The 27,962-nt window shown below is 43.2% G+C and overlaps 1 protein-coding gene across 1 annotated transcript; it reads right to left on the bottom strand.

Moving 5' to 3' along the window:
* Positions 1-681: 681 nt before the first annotated feature.
* Positions 682-27,962, bottom strand: CX3CL1 (C-X3-C motif chemokine ligand 1). The gene is made up of 3 exons (XM_087971725.1): positions 27,690-27,962; positions 5,566-5,686; positions 682-3,289 (listed from the first exon to the last, which is right to left on the bottom strand). Exons 1-3 carry the CDS (start codon positions 27,766-27,768, stop codon positions 2,098-2,100), a joined length of 1,392 nt encoding a protein of 463 aa, XP_087827851.1. The 5' UTR covers positions 27,769-27,962; the 3' UTR covers positions 682-2,097.

Raw genomic sequence — 27,962 nt, 5'->3', positions numbered from 1 at the left:
AAGCAAATAGAGGTTTGCATCCCTGCTGTTTCCCTGTCTCTCCCTGCGAGCCCTCGAGTTTGGTACTATAAAAAAGTTATTGTCTTCAGCCTTTATACAAACTGCAGTTGAAAGAGAACCACTGAGCAACGAAGTTCTCCGTTGATAAGCGAGACAGTTGTTAAGTGAGTTTTGCCCCATTTTACAACCTTCAGAAGGTCACAAAAGGGGATCATGTGACCCCTTGGCAACCATCATAAGTACGAGTCAGTTGCCAAGTATCTGAATATTTGATTTTGTGACCATCAGGATGTAGCAACAGTTATAAGTGTGAAAAACGAGCATCCCATTTTTTTTCAGAGTCGTCGTAACTTTGAATGGTCATTAAATGAAATGTTCTAAGTCAGGGACTACCGACTTACTTATAGTAGTCCTTGACTGATGATCATTCACTTAGTGACTGTTCAATGTTATGAGGGTGTTGAAAAAAATAGCTTACAACTGGTCTTTGTGCTTATAGCTATTCAGTTCTCTCATTTTTAGATTCGCCAGATCTCTTTGTCGTTTCTAACTTGCACGGATGAAAGACGACATGCTGCCTGCGTTAAATCTGATTGCCTCTTTTATTATCTTCAAAGATCATCTAAAAAACTGGTTCTGATTTATTTTATTAGTTTGGAAGAGAATGTAAAACAGCCCTGATTTATTTCATTGTTTTATTTATTGCATTGTTTGAAAAAGATAATATAAAACAAATCTGATTTATAGCAGATTTCCCGAACCCGCAGGGATTAAAATATCAAAAGTGCATTTTGAGAAAAGTGAAATAGCTTTTTGTGTCATTCTTTTTTTTTTTTTTCCTAATGGCAATTTTGATGTAACAACTTTCACTTCCCTGACACGATCATTTCTAAGCAGAAGACGTCAGGGGTGCCTTTCTCCAAGCACCCACAGGATCTACTATCAATTGATGTTTTCATGATCTGAAAGACTCTTGCTGGACAACTAAAGACCAACCCAAGACTCAGCACTTACCAAGAGGACTAAGAAAGACAGATGCTGGGGTCTGGGGAAGGGGTGGAATTCAATTTTTTTAACAACCGGTTCTGTGGGCGTGGCTAAATTGGTGGGTGTGGCTTGGTGGTCATGTTATTGGCTGGGCGTGGCCAACTCAACATCACTCACATCGAGGCATGCATCACCTCGCCTGGCCTCTCATGATTGTGGGGATGCTGCAACAGTCGTGTGAAAAATGTCACTTTTTTCAGTGCCATTGTAATTTTGAATGGTCACTCCACACAAGCAAAGTACCAGCAAAGGAGGGGAAAAAAACTCCAGAGACAGGAAGTCTAGTCCTGCCAAGAATGTAATAAGGGGTAACAGAGAGGCAGTTTCTGTAAGCAACACCAGAATGTTTCCTTCCTGCCTTCCTTACAGGATTAGGCCAGTAATTTCTTCTAACAACCGGTTCTTCGAACTGCTTAGAATGTTAACAACCGGATCTAGCAAATAAGTGCGAACCTGTAGGATCCCACTCCTGGTCTGGGGGATCCTGAAGGGCACAACCTCTGGATTTGTGCTTTTTTATCACCAGCAGTGGAAGAAAATGCAACCACCCGCTGGGTCAGCCTCCATAGTAAACCTAGAAGAGTAGAGGAGGGTAATAGGCACTTCTTTCATCTCAAACAGGTAGATATTCTGGGCCAGCCCTGCTCATCCTTTATGGCTCAACTCAAGCATCAATTACAATCAAACTGTACCGACAACCTATTGGGACCTAGCCAGATTCAGCCTAGGAAGGGATAGGTCTCTTTTCTTCCGATGAATGTTCTTGCTTTGGTATACGGAGGCCTGCTTCCCATGTTGAAGACTCTGTCCTTGGTCCATAGCTAAAATATATCTCACAAGAGCAATATGCTAAAACATCTCATAGGACCAATATGTTGTTATGCTTTAGTGCATCCTCTGACCAACAGCTGCAAACCATGTTGACTTTGGCAAAGAAGAAGAAGGAGAACAGACAGGACTCCCATCAGTTGTGCTACTGGCCCAGTCCGACCCTCTTGTACAATAAGATGGATTTTTGCCAATCCAAGAAAAAGAAAAAAGATGGAAAGGTCAAACCATTTCCAGGGGATATGTCTCAGCCTGAGAGTCACATGGGTAATACATCAGTCCTTGAACCTGCCTCTTAGATGACCGTTCGGTACATATGTTGCGCTTAAGGTAGACTAAGACACCAACTGCCAAGAAGACACAGAGGACACCCCCAACAGAAAGTACGGGGATGATGTAATTTCGTACCATAGGTTGGGGATGGGGATAGCAATCTAAAATGGCTGGTGGGGTGTTTGGGTTGGATATTGAAGCACTCCCATTAAACATTTCTTGGTGATAACCTGGAATTGGGGGAATGTCTGAAGGTTTGGAGAAAGTTCTACTTGAAGGACCACTTCCAATAGATAGGGGTGTTTGCGTGGTGCCTCCTTCACCTTCTGCATCAATCACACCTTGAAACTGGACAGAATTGAGGCTGGTTCTATCAGAACCAAACTGTGTGCTTGAAGGGCGACTAGAGTTGATAGGAAGTTGAGTTGTGGCACCCTCAACTGACGGTGGTTTATGGCCTGTGTTGAAGCTGCTTAAAAACAGCTCGGGAGAGGTGGAGAGCTTGGTGGGTATCGTAATCAACGTCTTATCTTTTGTGACAAATTCCAGGAGAAGCTTGCTGACAGAAGAGTTCGTGGAAGGACGGGCTGAAGGACTCACAAGAGTTTCTGAAACAAATGTAGGACTCTGGGTACTTGTTTTGTCAGTTCCTGGAAAAGGCACAGGCGGGGACACCAACCGCTGGGTTGTTCTAGAGAAGTCCTCCAGGCCTTTCTTGGTTGGCGTGAAATGTTCCCCCAACCTCTTGTGCTCCTCAAAGTTTTCTGACCCTACCTCGTGATTTGCAATCGGGTCAGGTGGAAGGGTGGATTTATCAGCAATGGTTTCTGGTTGAGGAGGAGTCAACGATGTAGAAGACATGGTGGCCTCCAAGCCAGCCAACCCTCTTTCCACAAAAGGTTGGGGATCTGCTGTGGTTCTCACAGGGGATGTTGCTGTCTTGTGAGCGGTTGTGCTCACTTTTCTTGTGGGCTGAGCTTTATCACCAACCTCCATCTTAGCTTCTCCTGAATGTCTGTTAACTGCAGGGAGATTTTCCGTGGTGGCGTATATAGTCCTTGCATCTATGTCCTGCATAGCTTTCTTTACCCAGTCATGGTCTGGGTCGGCACAAAATATTCTATTTTTCTTTGTTTTCAGTCTAGAGAAAGGAAGGGAGAAAAAAAAAGACACCCAAGTAAAAATAGACAGAATCAATATGTTAGACATTCCAGGACATTTTAGCATTTTTAAATCCCACTTGAGTTTCAGTTAGAATGCCTTTAATTTTGAAGTATTGGGCAAAGATATTCCTATCACAATTGCCTGATTCAAGAATCATAAAATACAATTTCTTGATTCCAAAAGCATTAAATGCTCAAATAAAGCTCACAAATAGTAATTCTGTGACTAGGGGGAGGCTAGGATAATCGTAACAAATTTTAACAGATTAACAGAATTGGAAGGGACCTTGTAGGTCATCTAGTCCAACCCCCCAGCCCTAGTAGGAGACCCTACACCAGTTCTGACAGGTGGCAATCCAATCTCTTCTTGAAAGCCTCCAGGGATGAAGCTCCCACAACTTCTGAAGGCAACTTCTGTTCCTTGGGTTGATTGTTCTCACTGCCAGAAAATTTCTCCTTATTTCCAGGTTGAATCTCTCCTTGTTCAGTTTCCATCCATTATTCCTTGTCTGGTTCTCAGGTGCCTTGAAAAATAGCTTGACCCCTTCCTCCTCTCTGGGGCAGCCCCTCAAATATTGGAAGACCGCTATCATGTCTCCCCTGGTCCCTAGACTAGCCAGGTCCAGTTCCTGCAACCGTCCATCATAGGTTTTAGCCTCCAGTTCCCTCATCATCCTGGTTGCTCTTCTCTGCACTCTTTCTAGAGTCTTAACATCTTTTTTATGGTGTGGTAACCAAAACTGGATGTGGTACTCTAGGTGTGGTCTTACTACAGCTTTATAGAGTGGTATTAGTACTTCCCTTGATCTTGATTGTATCCCTCTTTTAATGCAGCTTAGGATTGTATTGGCTTTTTTGGCTGCCGCCACATACTATTGGCTCATATTTAGCTGGTTGTCCACTAAGACTCCAAACTCCCTCTCTCAGTGACTGCTATTAATTACTGCTAGTAATTGTGAGGATCAGGCACAAGTTACTTTTTCAGCCCTGTCACAACTTGGAATGGTTGTTAAATGAATGGACGTAAGTTTAGGACAACCTGTAAAATGACGTTTTCTGCTTTGGAGATTCCAGGCAGAAAATGGTGTTGACCTACACTGGCAATTCATCACTGAGCCTCGGTGGTCAGCAGGTCACCCAGGTGGGACCCAGAGAGGCTCTACTTGCAGGCAAGCACAGGAGATGGTCAAAGAGTCAAAATGGCCACCAGGCTCACATGCCTGTTTTCAAGTTTGCATTGCATGCACAGCACACATAAAAATGGGCAGGAACTCAATGGCATGAGAGGGCTGCCATCTTGACTTTTTTTTTACCCGCTAGATATGTTTTAGCATCCCTGGGCCTTGATTCATAGTTTGTCCAGACAGCCTTGGAGTGGAGCTAAGTCCAGCTCTTGGGTAAAGAAGAGCTGTGGTGGTGTAGTGGTTAGAATGCAGCATTGCAGGCTAATTTCAGCTCACTGCCAGGTGTTCGATCCTGACCGTCTCAAGGTTGACTCAGCCTTCCATCCTTCCGAGGCGAGAAAAATGAGGACCCAGATTGTTGGGGGCAAGAGGCTGACTCTGTAAACTGCTTAGAGAGGGCTGTTAAAACATTGCAAAGCAGTATATAAGTCTAAGTGCTATAGCCCATCCATCCATCCATGATGCACAGTGGTTAAAATGCAGTATTGCAGGCTAATTCTGTTCGTTGTCAGCAGTTCGAATCTCACCAGGCTCAAGGTTGACTCAGCCTTCCATCCTTCCGAGGAGGGTAAAATGAGGACCCAGATTGTTGGGGGCAAGAGGCTGACTCTGTAAACCGCTTAGAGAGGTCTATAAAGTACTAAGAAGTGACCATAAGTCTAAGTGGTATTACTATTGCCCTTTCTTTCTTTCCTTCCTTCCTTCTTTCCTTCCTTCCTTCCTTCATTCATTCATTCATTCCTTCCTTCCTTTCATCCATCCATCCATCCATCCATCTATCCAATATCTGCCCACTGCCAGCAGTTCGATCCTGACTGGCTCAAGGTTGACTCAGCCTTCCATCCTTCCGAGGTGGGTAAAATGAGGACCCAGATTGTTGGGGGCAAGAGGCTGACTCTGTAAACCTCTTAGAGAGGGCTGTAAAAGCACTGTGAAGCAGTATATAAGTCTAAGGGCTATTGCTAAATACCCTTCTTGAGCTCTGTGCAAAGACTCTAAAAAATCAGCATAGAATTCATGTCTGTCTTTGAACTGGAAAGAGAAAAATATTGTGACAAAAAGGCACTTACATGATTGACGTCTTGGCTCTGCAGATGCTAATTGTGTAGCTCTCTAGTACACTCGAAGGAAGTTTGTTCTTTAAATAGTTGGGGCATTCCCTTTCACAAACTTTGGTTGTATCAGGTTCTCCTGGAGCAAGGAAGCAATCCAAGAAGGAATTAAAATCACCACTGATTCCATTTTTGCAAGAATAAAATCTCACATTTGGCTAAGTTCATATAACACTACAAATCTTAAATCTGGATTAACACCAACAAACTACACTGGTTACATAATATGTGCTAGCCCAGTTTTTCTCAACCTTGGCAAATTTAAGTTGTATGGGAATTCTGGGAGTTGAAGTCCATCCCCTTTTGAAGTTGCATTCTGGGAGTTGAAGTACACCCATCTTAAATTTGCATTCTGGGAATTGAACACTGCCAATATTAGTGTTGCATTCTGGGAGTTGAAATCTATCCATTTCAATATTGCATTCTGGGAGTTGAAGTCCGCCTGTCTTAAATTTGCCGAAGTTGACAAGCACTGCTCTAGGCAGAAATATAAACCAAATTGCTGTTCTGACCCAAACCTTGTTCCAAAGAAACAAAGAAGAAACAGAGGTAACAGCAAAACCTTTTAATAATTATTTGCAAATTCTGTTCCTTCCCGGTTAAAAGGCTGTTTCAAACTAATTGTCTCTAATAAGAACGAACCTTGCCAAGGTTGTGCAAGGCTGCCAAGAACACCAGATAAAGTTACTAAGAAATGTTTCAAACAGAAAGAGTCTCCAAACACCAACTCAGATACTCCAAACGTCCACAAGGCTTGAGTGCAAAAACTTCTTTGCTTCCTGCAAAGAACTCCAGTTTCTCAGTTGGCTTTTCTGTCTTAAGGGAGGGGCCATTACCTTGCAGCCTTACTCCCGAGTCGCCCATGCTGTTGTAGCTGCTCTTTTCTACGAGCAATCCTGTGCGCATGCGAACTTGGCACAGGCTCCTCAGGAACCTCCTCATCGCTGCTGCCAGCCCCCACAATCCCCAAAGGCAGCACTCCACTCCCTGATGGTCCTGGCACCATCCCTGCATCACACGCAGACCCCTCACCTGAGTCCTCGCTCTCTGAGACCTCAGCCGTCCGCACCTGCTGCCAGCAAACCACAACAATTGCCTCTTAGTGTTTTAACTGCCATTTCATCCAACAGAGTGAGAACTCTGGATATCCCACAACCCCAAAACGTCCCACTCAATCTGAGATGCCTCTGCAATTCACCGACAGCATCCACTGGACTCCGTCTCAGAAGCAGAGTTTTTCTGATTTCAGGGTTTCCGTTTGCTTGGGACACAAAACACAAAAAAATATTTTCCTGCAGCAGGGATGCAATCATTAGCTTTTAATCAGATGGCAGCCCTGCAAAAAAGGCCACAGTTAAGTTGGCTGCTATAAAGTAAGAATCCCAGGGGGGGGACGGGGACTGCCTCTCCTTTTGCTTCCATCTTTGTTAATTTTTAGCAAATTTATAAAACACTTTTAAAAATAAATTTACACACAGTACAACTTTATATAATTATGGAATCGTGCATGTGTGTGTGTTTGTGTGTGTGTATAGAGAGAGGCAGAGACAGAGAGATGCAGAGATACAGAGAGACACAGAGAGACAGAAAGACACAGAGAGAGACACAGAGAGAGAGAGACAGAGAGAGAGAGAGAACAGAGAGAGAGAGTCAGAGACAGAGACAGAGAGACACAGAGAGACAGAGAGAGACAGAAAGACACAGAGAGAGAGAGACACAGAGAGAGAGAGAGACCACCAGAGAGAGAGAGAGAGTCAGACAGAGAGACACAGAGAGACAGAGAGATACAGAAAGACACAGAGAGAGAGACACACAGAGAGAGAGACACAGAGAGAGAGAGAAGAGAGAGAGAGAGAGAGTCAGAGACAGAGACAGAGAGACACAGAGAGACAGAGAGAGACAGAAAGACACAGAGAGAGAGACACACACAGAGGAGAGAGACAGAGACACAGAGAGAGAGAACAGAGAGAGAGAGAGTCAGAGAGAGACACAGAGAGACAGAGAGATACAGAAAGACACAGAGAGAGAGACACACACACACAGAGAGAGAGACACAGAGAGAGAGAGAACAGAGAGAGAGAGAGTCAGAGACAGAGACAGAGAGACACAGAGAGACAGAAAGACACAGAGAGAGAAAGACACAGAGAGAGACACACAGAGAGAGAGACACAGAGAGAGAGAGAACAGAGAGAGAGAGAGAGTCAGACAGAGAGACACAGAGAGACAGAGAGATACAGAAAGACACAGAGAGAGAGAGAGAAGACACAGAGAGAGAGAGAGAGTCAGAGTCAGAGAGACACAGAGAGACAGACAGATACAGAAAGACACAGACACACACACACACAGAGGGAGAGAGACAGAGAGACAGAGAGAGAGAGAGTCAGAGAGAGAGACAGAGACAGAGAGACACAGAGAGAGACACACAGAGAGAGAGACACACACAGAGAGAGAGAACAGAGAGAGAGAGAGAGAGAACAGAGACAGAGACAGAGAGACACAGAGAGACAGAGAGAGAGATACAGAAAGACACAGAGAGAGAGACACACACACAGAGAGAGAGAACAGAGAGAGAGAGAGTCAGAGACAGAGAGACACAGAGAGACAGAGAGAGACAGAAAGACACAGAGAGAGAGACACACAGAGAGAGAGAGAGACAGAGAGAGTCAGAGTCAGAGAGACAGAGAGAGACAGAGAGAGACAGAAGAGACACAGAGAGAGAGACACACAGAGAGAGAGAGACACAGAGAGAGATAGACACACACACACACAGAGAGAACAGAGAGAGAGAGAGTCAGAGACAGAGACAGAGAGACAGAGAGATAACAGAAAGACAGAGACAGAGAGAGACAGAGAGACAGAGAGATACAGAAAGATACAGAGAGACACTCAGAGAGAGTCAGAGAGAGAGACAGAGAGACAGCATGTAAGTGTATGTGTATATATACACAGAGATATACACCCACATACTCATATACATAATATATATATATATATACATACATATACACACATACATACAGTTTATTATTCTCAATATATTTATAGATTAGTACTGTATACATATTCATGTTCTCCTATTTTAATATCTTTATAGATAATTTTTTTATTATTTTTAAAATAATAAAATAACTGCTTATAGGCCATATGTTCTTTTCAATGTATTGATAGAACATTTTATTATCTTTAATATTTTTAGCAATTATCTTTATATACCATTTGTTATTTTTAATGTACTAATGTACACCATTTTTAAAAAATAATATTTAACACCTCCAGAATCTTCTTAATGTATTTATACCCTGTTTGTTATTTTTAATGTATGAATAGATTATCTTTTTTTTAAAGAAATAACTTTAGTAGACAGTTGCGTGAAAGAGCCTCTGAGGTTACTATCTCCATTTTCTAATCTGTCACAAGGACTCATAAAACTCAACAACACTTGCCAGCCCTTCGTTCTTTGATCAAAGAAAGTGGATGACCTCTTGAGCCAATGAAATAACTCCTTTATCTCTCTGATACACCTTTCATCAGCGCTGATTGTTTCAGCCTGCCAGACATACAATATATTTATTCAATTTCAAAAACACAATTAAATACAAGTTAAAAAATGACCCTGGAAAACCAAAAAAGCAAATAGATTCAAAAGTGACCTCTGACTTTTTCCAGTACAGAGACAATAATAAAATGCAACTTTTTTCTAAATGAAATAGTACTTAAAAACCTTTACAATGCTAATAATAAGCGATATTAAAAATAAATGATATTCTTTATGTTTTTAAATTTCATCTACCATATATTAACCTATATGTACATACATCACAACCATCTATTTAACACTGTACAATATTACTCGAATCAAATCAGATCTCATCCTCAAATTCCAAAGATCATTTTTCTCCTCTTTTTTTTGCAGGAAATCTAAGCCTGGTCTCCAATCGAAGCAAGGTCTTTTATACATAAGAACAACAGAGATATTTGCTCCAAGACCAACACAGTGGGCTTGAACCCATCGTCAGGGTTCCAAGTAATACATCCATAGCAGACAGAACTCCATGGCAAGCAGGTTCCTCAAAGAACAGGTTGATTGGATATATCATATTGGCACAGACTGGTGAAAACCGACCCTAAAGGTTCCCGCGCTTTTCACCTAATTAAAAGTAAACGTTTTTTCCCCCTTTCCCAAACAGTCACATAGTCCAATCAAAGTGCCGTCCAGTTGCTTGGCAACTTCACTCCTCCTCTCTTCAGCCACCTGTGGAAATGACCTTGATTCTCAGGGGAAACTATTTTGTTTTGGCTACAAAGCCTCAGCTATCTCTATTCTCCCCACTCCCTAACTGTCAGCACCATTGTGGCCACACTGAAGCCTCCAAGATGGCCTCAGTCAGGCCAGCTTCAGAGTGGACACCCACAACACATTTATCCCAGTCAGTTGCTGAACCAGTCAGTGCTTCTTACATTCACATCAGGGGTCCCCAAGGGGTGGGCTGCTACAGGTTTGCCCGGGTTCGGGAGAACCCGTAGCTAATATTATGGCCAGTTCAGTGAACCGCCAAATCCCACCCCTGGCTGCCCCCGCCCATCCCGCCCCACCGTCCCCTCCCAGGAGTCCCCACACAGCCCATTTTTCTCCCTCCCCCCCCAGGTGTGTCATAAATCACATTCTCCAACCAGAGCATTTTCATTGTCAGCTTTGAAATTCAGCTGCCACATAATGAAAGGGGGGTGGAGGAGTGGAAAAGTTCAAGGTTATTCTGTAAGTCGTACTAAGAAATTCCAGTTGCAGTTAACTGGTTCTCGTGATTTATGAAGTGTAGAAGTGGGAGGAGAGAAGGGAGGAGAGAAGGTGGATTCTGTGTAACGCAAGAAAATACTTTCACCGTGGGAAATTGCCTTAGACGTACCAGATCTGTTCCTAAATAAATCAATTGGAGAGAATATGTCTCGGAATGATTGATATCATGGATACTTTCTGGATGCCTTACATTCATGGCTGGATCAGTAACCTGGGAGATGCCTTGGTGAGGAATGTGTAGAATGTACTTCTGGTTGTTGTTGTTTTATTGCCTTGCTGCTCCTTCAGGGTTTTCCCCCACCTCCCTATGGCAACTCGAAAGGAAGCCAGGAATGCTTTATGAGTTGACATCAACATTTTGGGGACACAGGCTCCCCCCCACTCCCTTAATATCTGCTGAAGCCTCCATCTCAAAGAAGACTTTATGGTAACTGAGTTGAGTTTATTGGTCTAACCAAAGGCTGTAATAAAAATAAACTATTAAGATTCTAAAAGAAAGTCATGAAAAGAGAACGGTATTAGAAGAAAAAAGGTTACAGAAAGGTGAAGTCAAAGCTGCAACTAAGAACATACGTTTTTCTTTCTATGTTTAAATGACAACAGAGTAAACGTAGCAGGTTGGTTCTGATCGTTGGATATCTGCCTGCAAGAAAACAGGTCAATATTTCAAGAACTCTTTGAGTTTACTCGCCATCAAAAGTTGGGCCCTGATCTCATTGTAAATGGGGCAGTGGAGATGAAATCCATAAACTGTAAAGGTGGAGAAACATCACCCCAAGTTCAGTGGTGGGATTCAAATTTTTTTTACTGCCGGTTCTGTGGGAGTGGCTTGGTGGGCGTGGCAGGGGAAGGTTACTGCAAAATCCCATTCCCTCCCAAGCCTACTAACCTGCTTTCCAGCTCCGTTCTCCTGTGCAGGGCAACCAAAGGAGACCCAGCCGATCAGCTGGGACTCAATGGGAGGCAGAGAAGAGATGGGGTTGGCAGGGCCACTCAGAGGTGGGATTGGCCGGTTCTTTCAACAACTCAAAATTTCTGCTACCGGTTCTCCAGAACTGCTCAGAACCGGCTGAATACCCACCTCTGCCCAAATTCTTCAACACTCTGAAACAAAAGTCTTCTAAAAAACCTCCCAGCCAACAGCCCCCCCGTTCAATGACGTACAGGGAGTCCTCGACTTATGACCAAAATCGAGCCCAAAATTTATGACATTTGTTAAGTGAGTTTTGCCCCATTTTATGACTTGGCCTGACCCAGCTGTTAAGTGAATCATTGCCATTGTTAACCCGATCGTTAAGCGAATCTGGTTTCCCCAAGGACTTTGTTTCTTGGAAGGTCACAAAAGTTGATGACAGGACCCCCTGGGACACTGCAGCCGTCATAAATATGAAACCAGTTGCCAAGCATCTGAAGTTTGATCACATGGCCACAGGAATGTGTGAAAAGTGGTCCTCCTAAGTCACTTTTTTCAGTGCCACTGTGACTTTGAGCCAGAGGTGGGTATTCAGCCGGTTCTGACCAGTTCTGGAGAACCGGTAGCGGAAATTTTGAGTAGTTGAGAGAACCGGCCAATCCCACCTCTGACTGGCCCCGCCAACCCCATCTCTTCTCTGCCTCCCATCGAGTCCCAGCTGATTGGCTGGATCTTTTGTTGCTCTGCACAGGAGAATGGAGCTGGAAAGCAGGCTAGCGGGGTGGGGAGGGAATGGGGATTTTGCAGTATGCTTCCTCTGCCATGCCCACCAAGCCACGCCCACAGAACCAGTAGTATAAAAAAAACCCTGAATCCCACCACTGCTTTGAACGGTCGCTAGACCAATTGTAAGCAAGGGACTACCATTAAGTATTTCATTCTGGACAGCTGTCAATCCCCAGCATCTGGATCTGATCAGCTGAGTAGCAAGGAGAGGTTTCCCTTGCTGCAGGAGGCCTTCCCCAAATCTTTAAAATTGCAAACATTCCAAGAGTCTTATCTACATCTGGTTTCCCCTCTACAGTAGTGGCCAAGAAGCTTATCGCCTCTTTTGTAACAGCTGAGTTTTCTTACAACTCTACAGCTTCAGCATTCCAACAGGTGAAGTCCAGGGTCACGTGGCAGAGAACCCAGGAAGGTGAACAAACACCTTTGCAGCTTTTAAAGGAATCCCAACATTCACTTCATTCTGGTTGTTCTTTTGCATTGGTGGAAGAACCGTTTCATTCGGCGAGCAGATGGATAGTCAGGTGTTTTTTTTTCCAGGAACCTTGTGACGTCCATATTAAACTCCAGAGTAAGGTTTCTCAACGGTCACTTGAAGATGTGTGGATTTCAACTCCCAGAATTCCCTAGATAGCAGGCTGGCTGGGGAATTCTGGGAGTTGATGTTCTTGTGTGACTAATTTAGGATCAAATTCGTTTCCCAGAATTTTTCTTCATGTCTCTAATGTTTCAAAGACAACTTCAGATGTGTCATTTCTGGATCTAAAGTTTGAGTCAAAAATCAGTGGAGTTTTGCCAGCTGGGGGATTCTGGGAGTTGAAGTCTTCATGTCTTAAAGTTGCTGAGGATAAAAATCACTGATTGAGGATCGAATTCATTTCCCGTAATTTTTTTCCATATCTCTAATATTTCCAAGATATTGACAGATGTGTGAACTGTAGGTCTAAAGTACAATCTAAATATCTGTGAAATGTTTCCCTGTTGGGGAATTCTGGGAGTAGAAATTCACACTTCTTCGTGTCGCCAAGATTGATAAATACTGATAAATGGTGTCTTTTGGAAAATCTGGTACAATCTGGTGCTTTCATGGGAACTTGTCGGGGGAGAGTAGGCAACCAGAAACAGCTGAGGAGGGGGCTTCAACCACACGGAGCCACCAACTTTTTTGACACTGCCTCCCTTCTGGATGCTACTTACATAAACAGAGAGAAATAAGCAATGAGACTTTCATTTAGAAATTTGGAAACAGCTCCAAGAAATTAGGAGATCAAATTCTCTGATAAAAATCAGATGGTGCAATTGATTTCCTAAATGACTCCCAAGAACAGAATGGGCCTGAGAGAAAGTGCGCGCTCTCTCTCTCTCTCATTCTCTCTCTCCCCCCCTCTCTCTTTCTCTGTCTCTCTCTCTCTCTTTTCCCACTCTCTTTCTCACTCTCTTCTCACTCTCACTCTCTTTCTTTCTCTCTCTTTCTCTTTGTCTCTCTCTCCCCCCTCTCTCTTTCTCTCTCTCTCTCTCTCTCTTTCCCACTCTCTTTCTCACTCTCTTTCTCACTCTCACTCTCTTTCTTTCTCTCTTTTGTCTCTCTCTCTCTCTTCCTCTCTCTTTCTCTGTCTCTCTCTTCCTCTCTCTTTTCTCTCTCCTCTTTCTCTCTCTCCCTCCCTCCCTCTCTCCCTCTCTCTCTCTCTCTTCCACTCTCCCTTTCTTCCTCTCTTTCTCTCTCTCTCTCTCTCTCTCTCCCTCCCTCTCTTCCTCTCTGTTCCACTCTCTCTCCTCTCTTTCTCTCTCTCTTTCTCCCCCAGCGCTCTCTCTCTCACACACACACACACAGACACACAATGTTTTCCTCAAGAGACTGGCAATACTGCATCTTTAAAAAGGGGACTTTGCCTTATTCGCCTGAGGAATAAATAATGGACAATCCAAAGTAAGGAATTTCAGTTCAGTTCAGGAGAAAGATATTGGCTTAGCTATAAAGCGCCAGATGCAAATTGCCTGTTGCATTTTCCCCCATCTAAACCCAGAAGGAACCTTGGGATTGATCGTGTGTGGACAAATTCTTGAATTCTTTTCTTTCAAACTGTCCCTGGGGGGCAAATACCCCCCACGCTGCTAAATGCCCCTCCAGACAAACAGCCCTGAAAGGGTTTCCCATCTAGAGGCAAACGTATCCAGCTCTGCCAGGATAGGCTGCACAATTGCACAATCCTGCCTTTATTTTAATGCTCTGAATGCCTTTGTGAAGGGCTGGTGTATCTTGGAGGAGCAGCCGTGTGACGGATGAAGCAAGAGGCTGTTTGTCTAAACACATCCACATAATTAGGGCAGTGACTTCTGAGCTACCAGCTACTCCGTGATCACGCCTGCTGAACTATAATAAACAGCATTATTGAAAGGCACATGCTTGGGGCTGTCAGGATTACAGCCATCTATAGGTAAAAATCAGCCAGATGTCATGTTTTCATTCCTATGCAGGCAATTCTAGCAAGACTTTGGCAATCTTCAGATGAAAGATACTCTACTTCAGGACAAACTGGAAAAACTCCCACTTTTTGTGTGTCTCCAGGAGGGAATCACACCTTTTCCTTTTTCCGTCTTGCACACATATGCCTAGGGGTTGTCACCTACACAATCCCTGTTTCAGAGTCTTTAAAATCAGTGTGACTTGCAGATTTGCTCAAGATCCAGATGGATCTTCTTGACAGACCTGAACCCTATCTAACAAAATGAAATTCAAGGTAGAGGAAAGTGAAGTCTTACACTCAGGCAAGAAAAACCAAAATGACACATATAGACTGGGTGAAACCAGGCTTAACAGCAGTAACTGTGAGAGGGATCTTGGTGTCTTAGTGGACAACCAGTTAAATAGGAGCCAGCAGTTTGCAGCAGCAGCCAAAAAAGCCAATGCAATCTTAAATTGCATTAACAGAGGGATACAATCGAGATCAAGGGAGGTGCTAATACCACTCTATAAAGCCTTAGTAAGGCCACACCTAGAGTACTGCATCCAGTTTTGGTCACCACACTATAAAAAAGATGTTGAGACTCTAGAAAAAGTGCAGAGAAGAGCAACCAAGATGATGAGGGGACTGGAGGCTAAAACATATGAAGAACGGTTGCAGGAACTGGGCATGGCTGGTCTTGTGAAGAGAAAGGACCAGGGGAGACAGGAGAGCAGTCTTCCAGTATTTGAGGGGCTGCCCCAGAGAGGAAGAAGAGGCCAAGCTATTTTCCAAGGCGCCTGAATGCCAGACAAGGAATAATGGATGGAGACTGAACAGTGAGAAATTCAACCTTGAAATAAGGAGGAATTTTCTGACAGGGAGAGCAATCCACCCATGGAACAGAAGTTGTAGGAGCTTCATCACTGGAGGCTTTCAAGAAGAGACTGGACTGCCATCTGTCAGAAATGGTGTAGGGTCTCCTGCTTGGGCAGGGGTTGGACTAGATGTCCTACAAGGTCCCTTCCAACTGTTATTCTGTTTAATTTATCCCTGTGTAAGGCAAAACTGCCGAAGTGGTCTGGCATCAGGCCAGTTCTCTATCATATAGTGTAAAAGACTGGATTCAAGAAACTCTATCAATGGATTATCTAGAAATATGAGTTTAGAGAAGGAAAAAGTGGGAGGAAGGAAGGGTGGCAACCTACAAAGTAAATGCTCCCTGCCTCTAGTCCTATATGGGCTCAACACATACAGGCAGTTCTTGACTAACAAGAAACAGTTCATTTAGTGACCATTTCAAAGCTATAACAGCACTGAAAAAAATGACTAATGGCCGTTTTTCACACTTATGACACTTATGATTTGCAGCCTCCCCAAATGGTCACGTGATCAAACTTCTCCCACTTGGCAACCGGTTCATATTTACAACGGTTGCAGTGTCCCCTGGGGTCATGGGATCCCCTTTGGCAACCTTCTGGCAAGCAAAGTCCACCGGGAAGCCAGATTCACTTAACAACCAGGTTACAAACGTGTCAATTACAGGGGTTCACTTAACGACAGTGGCAAGAAAGGTCGTAAAATGGGACAAAATTTAACAATTGTCTCACTTAGCAACATAAATTTTGGGCTCCATTGTGATCATAAGTTGAGAACTACCTGTATCAACTATGCAGTTATGGGTGTTTCACCTCTTGAAAAATCTATCTGGATTTTTTTATATTTAATTTTTTACCGCTGAAACTTTTTTTTATTCCTGAAACTTTGGAGAATCTCTGCTGTTGTCTTCTGGAATTGGTACAAATGAAAGAGGAAACCATTCAAATATTGCTGCCTTGATCTAGGGAGGCCAAGGTTTGTGGTATCCAACATGCCAACATCCACTATGTTGGCTTACTTCACCTTAGCATCAAGGTCTGTGCAAGTGGGCAACACAAGAATTAGCTGGATTTCAGTAATCCTAACAGTGTCTTTCTTCTAGAAACATGGGTAAATACAGAATCTAAACATAAATTTTAATGTAAAATAAAAGATATTTTTCCCAAATAAATACATAAATTATTGGGTTCATTTAGGTCAGTGTTTTTTTAAAAAAACTTGGTGACTTTAAGATGGGTGGACTTCAACTCCCAGAATTCCCCAGCCATCTGAATGGGGAATTCTGGGAGTTGAAGTCCACCCATCTTAAAGTCACCAAGTTAAAAAAACACACACACTGATTTCAATTGTCTTTACGATGTTGAACTGAAGTAAACTCTTTTCATCTTTTTCTTACCCCACCTTATGCTAAAACTTGGAGCGGAATTCAGACTACCGAGAACAGAGCAGGGATCCACTACAGAAGTAACAAATAAACAGAGATAATTACAACCTGACCGCAGGAAAAATGCTACGGGGGGCAGTAGAGAAAAATCCATTTTACAGCCTTTTAATCAGGGAAGGTGCCAAGAATCAAAGGATTTGGCTGTTAATCAGTAGTAGCAATATCATTTTAATCGTTCAAAGCCCAGAATGCAATAAGATCAGACAGAATAGATTTTTTAACACCAGTCTTTTCAAAGAACAGAATAATACACCGATAAAGCAAATTACAGCCTTTTACTCAGATAAGGTGGCCAAGGATCAAAAGAAGTTAATCAGTAAAACTGATATCATTTGAGTATCTCAAAGCTCAGGGTGTGATACTAGCTCAGACAGAATTGATTACTGTCAGTCTTTTCAAAGCACAGAGTAATATAAATAAAGAGGTAGAAGAATTTAATTGTTTGGGAACTATCACTTTATATTGAGAGAAAGCCATTCTCTAAGCTATTTGGCCTCGTATCTGGAACCTTATCAAGATAGTGTTGGAAGTTAAAACCCATCCCTCTCCTAGAAAAATGAAATATCCTAGGAAATAATAAAAAGGCAAAATATTTCCCCTAAAAAGAGAAGTAGAAACTCACCTCAGAAACAGAAGCTCAACCCCACCTTTGTTAATCGGTGGGCCATTAAGGCCTGGGACAGAATATTTTACATAACAAAGATCTACTCCAGGTGGAGCTATAATAGGAATTGCCCAAAGCCCTTTCATGACATCATCACCCAGCAAGACTCAACCGAGCCTGGGACTCAGGACAGCCTACAGAGTTTGCCCCTGCATGGCCCCATGGGAGTCTGACAACCAATCAGAATACAAGCTCAAATTCAAATCCCAACAGAGGGTATAAAACCCAGGCACTTTCAACCCTCCTCTTTCTTCTTAATCTCTTCCTTCACCTTGAAGCATGTGATCATCCTTCCTTCTTTGGAGCTCCAAGCCATGTGGTCTTGTCCACCATTAAACCATCTTTCCAAACAGCCTCCATGTCTTTTTCCCCACTTGGAACTGAACCCAGAAGGATAATTGTTCCAACAATAGCAATACCTGAATTTTTTTTTCAGGCATTGGAGAATGAGCAGAACAATCCTTACCCAACTCTGGAATTACAGAGTTAGACTTGCTTTGCAGTCATGCAATGCAACATTTCTTTTTTGCATGCCACTGAGTGCTGTTAGCTTCCTAGTGGTTGCATATAACTTGGGGGAAAGAATTGAAAAAGTCAAAATGTTGCCATGACCACATGATCCAAGATTTGCTCTGCTTTTATCATGGATCAAACAGGTGTTGATATAAAAGAAGGTAGAGACAGCCTAACATCTTGAACTTTTCTTATTACCCACCTTCCAAAGCCACATCTTAGTATGCACAAATGTACGTTTTTTGGACATAAAGAATAGACTTCTTTATTGGCCAAGTGTGATTGGACACACAAGGAATTTGTCTTTGGTGCGTAAGATCTCAGTGTACATAAAGGGAAAAATACATTCATCAAGAATCATAAGATACAACATTTAGTGATAGTCATAGGATAAATAAATAAGCAATCAAATCATACTAGGGAACAAAACATAAACTGTAAAGATACAAGCAACACTGTTATAGTCATAAGTGGGAAGAGATAGGCACTAGGAAGTGTTTATAATCTGGTAGTAGAGGAATAATAGTAATACAGACTTAGTAAATAAGTTGAAGTTGAAACAGTTTATGTCCGGGATGTGAGGGGTCTATAAATATTTTCACAGCCCTCTTTTTGACTCCTGTAGTATACAGGTCCTCAATGGAAGGCAGGTTGGTAGTAATTGTTTTTTCTGCAGTCCTAATTACTCTCTGAAGTCTGTGTCTGTCCTGTTGGGTTGCAGAACCAAACCAGACAGTTATAGAGGTGCAGATGACAGACTCCATCATTCCTCTGTAGAATTGTCAATCAGTCTGCATTAAAATTGTTCCTTTTTTTTTTTCAAAGAAGCAAGGGAAGGTATCTTTCAAGATGTTATTCACTTTTTTGGAACTGTTTTGCCTGTGACTTAATTTTGAGGCTGCTACCACTACAACTATTACTACAATCACCTTTTCTTCTTCCCCTTTTTGATTTTAAATACAAAGAATAACAAAGTTGGAAGGGACCTTGGAGATCTTCTAGTCCAACCCACTGCTTAAGCAAGAAACCCTATAGCATTCCAGGCAAGTGGCTGTCCAGCATCTTCTTAAAAGCCTCCAGTGATGATGGAGCACCCACAACTTCTGATGGTGAGTTAATTGCTCTCACTGTTAGGAAATTTCTCCTTAGTTCCACGTTGCTTCTCTCCTTGGTTAGTTTCCATCCGTTGCTTCTTGTCCCGCGTTCAGCTGCTTTGGAGAATAGCTTGACCCACCCTCTTCTTTTGGTAGCCCCTCAATATGACTTTGTTAATACAATGACATATACTTTTAGAAAACTAAAGTTATTACATATCTATACATCACTAAAACTCTTCTTTTTGTCTGTTTGTAACCTTCAATTAGCCCAAACAGTGCATCAGAGCACAAAATATTTTGAATTGAGATACCTCGGATTCACTAACTTAAAAATGCATACCAAACCAGGGCCTCGTTATTCCCATCAAATTCCAATTTGCCTTCACATCAGCTATATTCACAGAGTTGCAGCCACTGCAACATCACGTTGGCCAGTTCCGGGCCACTTAATCATGGTTTTCAATGCTCCCTGCCAGTTTCCCACAAATGAAATCAATGGGGAAGCCAGCAAGAATTCAAAAGTCACTCCCTCTCCCGCTGTTCTTTCGCAAGGACCTGTATACTGCAGGAGTCAAAAAGAGGGCTGTGAAAATATCTACAGATCCCTCACATCCCAGACATAAACTGTTTCAACTCCTTCCCTCAAAACGACGCTATTAGAGCACTGCACACCAGAAAAACTAGACACACAGTTTTTCCTGAATGCCATCACTCTGCTAAACAAAGATTTCCCTCGACACTGTTCAACTCTTTACAAAGTCTGCACTAGTATTACTATTAATCTTCTCATCATTCCTTATCACCCATCCCCTCCCACTTGTGACTGAATGACTGCAACTTTGTCGCTTGTATCCTTACGATTTATATGGACTGTTTCCTAGTATGATTTGATTGCTCATTGTACCCTATGACTATCATTAAGTGTTGAACCTTATGATTCTTGACTCTTGATGAATGTATCTTTTCTTTTATGTATAATGAGAGCATTTGCACCAAGACAAATTCCTTGTGTGTCCAATCACACTTGGCCAATAAAGAATTCTATTCTATTCTATTCTATTCTATTCTATTCTATTCTATTCTATTCTATTCTATTCTATTCTATTCTATTCATCTATTCATTCCATTATTCATTCCATTATTCATTCCATTATTCAATTCAATTCAATTCAATTCTATTCTATTCTATTCTATTCTATTTTCTGTTCACATAAGGAAATTTCTCAATAGTCATGGGTTGTCGTATCTATATTTAAATCTATATCTGCAGTACATCTACATATCTATCCATCCAGCTTGTCTCTGTGTGTATATATATATATATGTAAAAAAATTTGTTTCCCAAAGTATCTCTTCAATGTACCAGTCTAACAATGCCAGTTGTTGATAATCTAAATATATACACGTGTAGAACATATGTTTGGTTTCTTTGCTGTTTGATTTGTCCATAATTTTTTATGATGGGTGGATTGTGGTAAACTCTTACAGACTCTCAAGGACAATTACAAAGTCCAAGCGGCAGGCAGTCAATCACAAAACAACTCTATATCCTAGGTTCAATCACAAAACAACTCTATATCCTAGGTTTTTGACTGCTGTTTTTGGCCATTACAGGGGAAAACAAACGTAAGAATCCAGAAGAACAGCCACGCTTCAGAACCACATCCCTGCAAAAAGTTGGATACCTTGAATAGATCCAGCAGAACTGTAGATGCAGCAGAACCTGTTGGATCTGGTCAGGTGTTCTCAAGAAGCAAATGGAGACACCTCTCTCTCTCTCTCTCTCTCCCACCATTGTTCCTCTGGAAGGAGGATTTTGGAGACATGCTGCCCCCAACTCAGAGATAACATTCAGTTTTCCAGACTGATAGCCCTTCAAGGATCTGTCCTTCATGATCAATGGACCCAATCCTCTTTGAAAGTTATCAAAGCTAGCGGCTGCTATCATCAAGTCCTTTGATAATGGAATCCCACAGTGTTTGTGTTATGTTGTGTTGTGTTGTGCTGTGTGGTTGTGTTAGCCCATATTTGCGCTATGTGTTCTGTTATATTTTGATAATTACCCTACAACAACATCTCAAGTAAGAGAGAAGAACTGTCAAAACACGTTTAACATAAATACTTTATGATAGCCCTTAAAATAGGGAAGACAATCTTTTGGAAATGTTTATACATCCTCAACCAACGACCACAATTGCGCCCAAAATTTCTGTTGTTAAATGAGACAGTTGTTAAGTTGCTATGAGCCACAGCAGCGCAGTGGTTAGAGTGCAGTACTACAGGCTAGTTCTGCTGCCTGCCAGCTGCCTGCGGTTCGGCAGTTCGAATCTCACCAGGCTTAAGGTTGACTCAGCCTCCCATCCTTCCAAGGTTGTAAAATAAAGACCCAGGTTGTTGGGGGCAAAAGGCTGACTCTGTAAACTGCTTAGAGAGGACTGTGAAGCACTGTGATGTGGTATATAAGTCTAAGTGCTACTGCTATTAAGTGAATTATGCCCCATTTTATGAACTTTCTTGCCACAATTGTTCACTGAATCACTGCAATTGTTAAGTTAGTAACCTGGTTGTTAAGTGAATCTTACTTAGTTTGCTTGTCAGAAGGCCACAAAAGGGGATCCCATGACCCCAGGACTCTACAACTGTCATAAATATGAGTCAGTTCCCAAGCATTTGAATTCACCATGTGACCATTGGGTTGTAAGTGTGAAAAACCGTCATAAGTGATTTTTTTTCAGTGCCATTGTTAACTTTAAAGGTTCTTATGGTGAGGCTATCTGTAGAAAGGCTATCTTAAAAATAGAGATAGAGAGAGATAGATATAAAATCAAGATGGCAGCCACAATATTATGACTGGTACAAACGAACGGACAATGTTCTGTATTCTTGGCTGAACTCACAGACTCGTGGTAACTGTTCTATTTCTACCGCTACGAAATGAGGGAAAAAGGATAGAAGATAATCATCTTTTTATTGTTCTGTATCCTGTACAGATGCAGATAGATAAACTCCACAAAACATCCATAACAAAGTACTTTTATTGGTTCATCAGGTATCCTCATAACTCACATTTGTGATGAAGTTCTTCTTTAATGACCAATCCTTTGAATATCTGTCTTGTAGGTAAAAGATGGTTATCTCCTAACCCATCTCGTAGCGATAGAAAGCAGCTGCCATGAGTTAGGGAATTCAGGCAAAAGTGAGGAAAACTCCCCCAACTCATCAAGGGTCAAATTAGTGACCAATCGGGATTACAATGTGGCCACGTGACATGAACTACATTTCCCAGGATACCTTAACTACATTTACCATGATGCATTCTCTTAAGGGGACAGCTCACAATTGATACCTATCTATCCAATTCCCATAGACTGGCTGGGACAACACAGACAAAGTTGCAATCACACAGTTGTGGTTGTCATCTTTACTTTTTAAATTTATTCTGCAGATGCTCCTGGTTTAAAACATGTGATTACTAGCACAGTAATCAACAGGTTTTCCTAATCTGATGGAATCCACCACATAAAAACTATTACTCAGAAGGCAAGTATGATTTCAGAAGTTCCCACTTCTTTGTTATCTTTCTGACAAACGTCGGAATATTCGGGATCCATTTCAACAACCACAATCAATGCCAAAATCTAATGAAAGAACATTTCATGCCCATTTTCTCTATTATGTCATCTGCACGATATTAAAATTAAACTTCCAGTGAAATTCCCATTGTTGCACAATCACTTCGTGTGCCCACTTGATCCTTCAGTCTTTCACTTGTTCGGTATGGGATTCAGAGGTTAGCAATTAAACATTTATAGGGCTTGAGTCACTGTAGCAAATAACTAGAATACTACACAGACTGAGGCTAGAATACTGCACTACTTCGATGCAGGAGAGACAAGAGGAATGGGGGAAGCCAATATAGGGGAATAGCTGTCGCTCAGGGTTTAAGTGTGGAGTCCTTGGTGCTCTCTGAATTTGGTGGGTTTTCTTGCAGATATCTCATCGTCCAACTAGGTAACAGCATCAGTGCTCGAAGGGAGTGGGGTTTGCAAGGAGGAGGAGGAGGAGGAGGAGGAGGAGGAGGAGGAGGAGGAGGAGGAGGACAACGACAATGACAACGACAACGACTGTGGGTCCTTGGTGCTCTCTGAGCTTGGTGGTTTTCTTGCAGACATCTCATTGTCCAACTAGGTAGCATCATCAATGGTGATGATGCTACCTAATTGGCCACTGATGATGTTACCTAGTTGGGTCATGAAACATTTGCAAGAAAACCACCAAGCTGAGAGCACCAATGTCCCCTCAGTCCAACCCTACTGAGCTACAGAGATTATCTTCTATTGGAATCACACATGGGCACCAAACACTTCAAAAAGTATAGGAATGGGAAATATTTGCACCTCCACCCACTATGCTTCCTGCAAAAATGCCTATAAACAGAGGGCAACCCACCTAGTCCCTTCTAGCACTGCTGATATTGCCTCATCGGGTCCCAAAACATGTGCAAGCACGCAGCCAAACTCAGAGAACACCGAGAATTCTGAAGTTCAACCCTGAGCTACAGATATTCCCTTCTATTAGAAATCCAGTTCCCTTAGTTAAACATCCTTGGTTCTAAGAAACATTCCTGGGCTTTGCATTTCCCCTTCTCCCTGTTCTGGATTTCCGGCTTAAGGAAACCAACCAGCTAATAGTTCTAAGTTTACATTTTGTTATGGAGGAGAAGAGAAGCTAAACAGTCAAAGGGGAAGACAAGGGATGGACACCTTCCCTCCTTCCTTCTAAAATTGGTGCTTCCTGGAATGAATTGAGAAGGGAGGGGAAGCTAAGCCAAAGCAGCAATTCTACTCCGCCACTCAAATCCTTCCTCTAACTCAAGACGTCAATAGCTGAAGAAGAGACCAAAAGAAAAATCTATATATATATAAAAGTGAAAGGCCCCTCATGCATCATCACAAAATCTCTACAAGCGTAAAGCCTACAAACATGCAATTTGGCACGTATGTTCCTCTTCGCTTCTAGGGGCTCACTAAGAAAGGATTTTTCAAAATGACCATCAGAGCATTAGTATCAGAGGTGGTATTCAGCAGGTTCTGACCAGTTCTTGAGAACCGGTAGTGGAAATTTTGAGTTCAGAGAACCGGTGGTAACCTTCCCCCGGGAGTGGGGAGGGAATGGAGATTTTACAATATCCTTCCCTGCCATGCCCACCAGGCCACACCCACCAAGCCACATCCACAGAACGCTACAGGGGTGGGATTCTACAGGTTCACACCTATTCGCTAGAACCGGTTGTTAACATTCTAAGCAGTTCGGAGAACCGGTTGTTAGAAGAAATGACTGGCCTAATCCTGTAAGGAAGGCAGGAAGGAAACATTCTGGTGTTGCTTACAGAAACTGCCTCTCCGTTAACCCTTATTACATTCTTGGCAGGACTGGACTTCCTGTCTCAGGAACGTCTCTGGAGTTTTTTTTCCCCTGCTTTGCTGGTACTTTGCTTGTGTGGAGTGACCATTCAAAGTTACAATGGGACTGAAAAAAGTGACTTATGACCATTTTTCACACTTACGACTGTTGCAGCATCCCCACAGTCATGAGAGAGGCCAGATGAGGTGATGCGTGCCTCAATGTGAATGATATTGAGTTGGCCACGCCCAGCCAATAACATGGCCACAAAGCCATGTCCACCAACTAAGCCATGCCCACAGAACCAGTTGTTAAAAAATTTGAATCCCACCACTGATTAGTATTTCCTATATTATTATTATTATTATTATTATTATTATTATTATTATTATTATTATTATTATTATTAACATGCTCTGATGCTAAGGAGTTCTATTCCCCCTCCCCACCTGGAAAGAAATCTGTTCCAAATGCAAAACACAAGCAGAGGAGAGGAGTTTCAGTTTCAGTTTCAGCACCAAGTTTCAGTTTCAGTTTCAGCACCAAGCAGCTTCAGTACATAACACTTGAGCTAAGCTGCTGCACATGGCTGGCTCATATTTAAGTGATTACCAAGGTTATCAATGATGATCAAATGATCCCAGGATGATTCAACAATCATAAATACATGCCAGTTGCCAAGCATCAGAATTTTGGTCATAAGTGCAATGGTCATAAGTGTGAAAAACGATCGTGGGTCACTTTTTTCAGTGCCTTTGTAACTTTGAACAGACACTAAACAAATGGCCGTATGCTGAGACTATCTGTAATTCGGTGTGAAAGATCGGAAAGGTTGCCTGAAGGTCAAATGCTCACCTGTTTGGAGCCATTGGTTAGGCAAAGGTGTGGATATGGACAGGTGTGTTTTGCCCCCAGCCCCTTTGCAGGAATCACTGCACCCTCACTGCTTCTGTTCCGGGCACTCCCACCTGGCTAACAGAAGGAAAGATTTTTCCTTCTGTCCAGTCTGCAAGGCCCGTTGCACCCCCAGAACCAAAGGGAGTTGTGCAGTTTTGCACCGAAGGCGTCCCACATTCTGTACCCCATTGCAACATCAAGGGCCGACGCTTGAAAAGAATCTGAGCCAGGCTGTGCATGCTTAAAACCAGCCCAACTGCAAAATCCCTGGAGGACAGAAAGAGGCATCGTTATGATTCCTCAAGAGGGCCAAGTGGAAGCCAGGAAGTGGGTCGATGCCAAGATTTGAGGGAGAAAAGAGGCTTCTGGTGGGTCTTTCAGCCAAACCATGAAGGGATCCAGCTGTTTTGTTCACATCGGGGCACAGCAACAGCAGGAGGAAGAATTTTTCGCTTCTCAAAGTGCTTAATATTTCAAGGAAATCTGACAATTGCACCCCACTAATGCAGGGCCCAGTGGCTAAAACACTGAGCCTGTCAATCAGAAAGCTCAGCAGTTCGACGGTTCGAATCCCTAGCACCACATAACGGAGTGAGCTCCCGTTACTTGTCCCACCTTCTGCCAACCTAGCAGTTCCAAAGCATGTAAAAAATGCAAGAAAAAAAAAAGGCACTCCTTTGGTGGGAAGGCAACAGCTTTCTGTGCACCTTCGGCATTTAGTCCTGCTGGCTACATGACTACGGAGACGTCTTCGGACAGCGCTGGCTATTCGCTTTGTAACAGAGACGAGACAGAAACGACTAGCACATATGTGTGTGTGCCAGGAGAACCTTTATACCTAATGCAGGGTACCACCTGCTTAGCCACTTGGGGATCCCAATAGAAGTTTATCAGGATGAAACCTAGTTGCTACATGCTACATGGACCACTAGGAAATCGCAGGATTGCAGGCTGGCAGCCCATAGAGTGGGGAGATGAATCCAATCAACCTTCTCAGAAAAAAATAAAAAAAATAAAAACCAAAGTTGGCAAACCACTTCCATATTTTCCAGAAGAAAGTTCTTTAGAAAGAGGGGAAGATTTGCTCCCAGATCCTACCTGATATGAAGAATCCACACAGCCAGGAGGCTGCAGGAGTGGCAAAGTTTTGTGACAAGAAGCAACAAGATTCTGCTTTGGGGAAATTTCCAGGCAGCGCCGGCCGCTGGGCAGGCTGCCATTTAGTTTCCTCCAAGTATTCTGGGATGACAAATATCTCCAGAAAGGAAATTAAAGGGTGGGGGAACCAGCTGCCCAGACCTAGCAAAGTTTTCTCAGCTTTCCCACCCAAAGCCAGGCAGCTAAGGTGTTTGACAGGCTCTGAGGGTGCCTGGAGACCTGCTGTTTTGGGTGCAGATATTGGTGTAATAGCAACTCCTTAGGGTGTTATAGGTAGTCCTCGACTTACGGCCACAATTAAGCCCAACATTTCCATTGCAAACTCCCTAGGACAGGGGTCTCCAACCTTGGCAACTTTAAGACTTGTGGACCTCAACTCCCAGAAGTCCACAAGTCCTAAAGTTGCCAAGGTTGGAGACCCCTTGTTCTAGCAGATGCCTTTTCACCACTACCCAAACTTGCCTCTACGACTAGCGTGTAGCGTCCATCCTAACACAATCTTAGAGAAAGCTGAGCTTTCTCCTTTTCTCCACTGCCCGCGGGCGTAATTTACATGAATAGTAAGAGAGAGATCCAGGAAGATTTTGGAAAGTAAAGTTGCAATAGGTGGTGAAAGAAAGTGAAACTTTATTAGGGACTTTCCTGTTCTATAGGTAAGCAATTTACATTTAATCTGGAATTATTCTGTTGGGGCACAAGGACAAGCTTTACGAAAACAGGGGGTTAATCTACTCTTGGCTGGCCAGTTCCCACTTTCACGTGTTGTATTTTTCAAAGAAGTCATCAAGTTAGACTGCCACCCAGTTTGCTGGTTGCTAAACTAACCTAAGTTACCAAATCGGGTCAGCCAAAGCTTAAAAGCTGCATTCTCACGACCCTTGGCTAGTTCGGATGGATATTTTAGCCCGTCGGAACACTTTCTGCCACGTGGGAACCCCCATTCCTATCTGGGTCCAGCGGGCTGTGCGGACGCACATTAGCTAAAACCCGGGTGTGGGCTCGAGCGCGCCGCTTCCCACGGTCTCTCCCCGAAGGATGCTGGTTTGGGGACACCCCTCCCCCCAACGCCCACCCCCCCAAATCCAGCCTCACCTGCCACCGCCGGGATGGGCCCCTTGCAAGCGACCGCCAGCGCCAGCAGCGCCAGCAGGATCCGTGCGACATCAGGCATGGTCCCGTCGCCGAGAGCGGGGCGTCCTCGGGGCACCCCGAGGGCACCCCGACGGGCCACGGTCGCCTTGAGCCGGTGCGGCGTCCGGGGCGTCTCGGTCTGAATTGCCTCTGTCCGATTGCTCCGCCGTTACCGTTTGCTGGCACCGCGCGGATCCTGCCTGGGGTTTTTTTTGTCTGTGTGTGCTGACGTCA

Source organism: Notechis scutatus, chromosome 9 (genome assembly GCF_049901735.1).
Source record: "Notechis scutatus isolate UNSWTSFEM ecotype Mainland chromosome 9, rNotScu1.2, whole genome shotgun sequence".
Classification (NCBI taxonomy): domain Eukaryota; kingdom Metazoa; phylum Chordata; class Lepidosauria; order Squamata; family Elapidae; genus Notechis; species Notechis scutatus.
The sequence above is the reverse complement of the archived record's forward strand: the minus strand, read 5'-3'. Positions and strand labels throughout refer to the sequence as shown.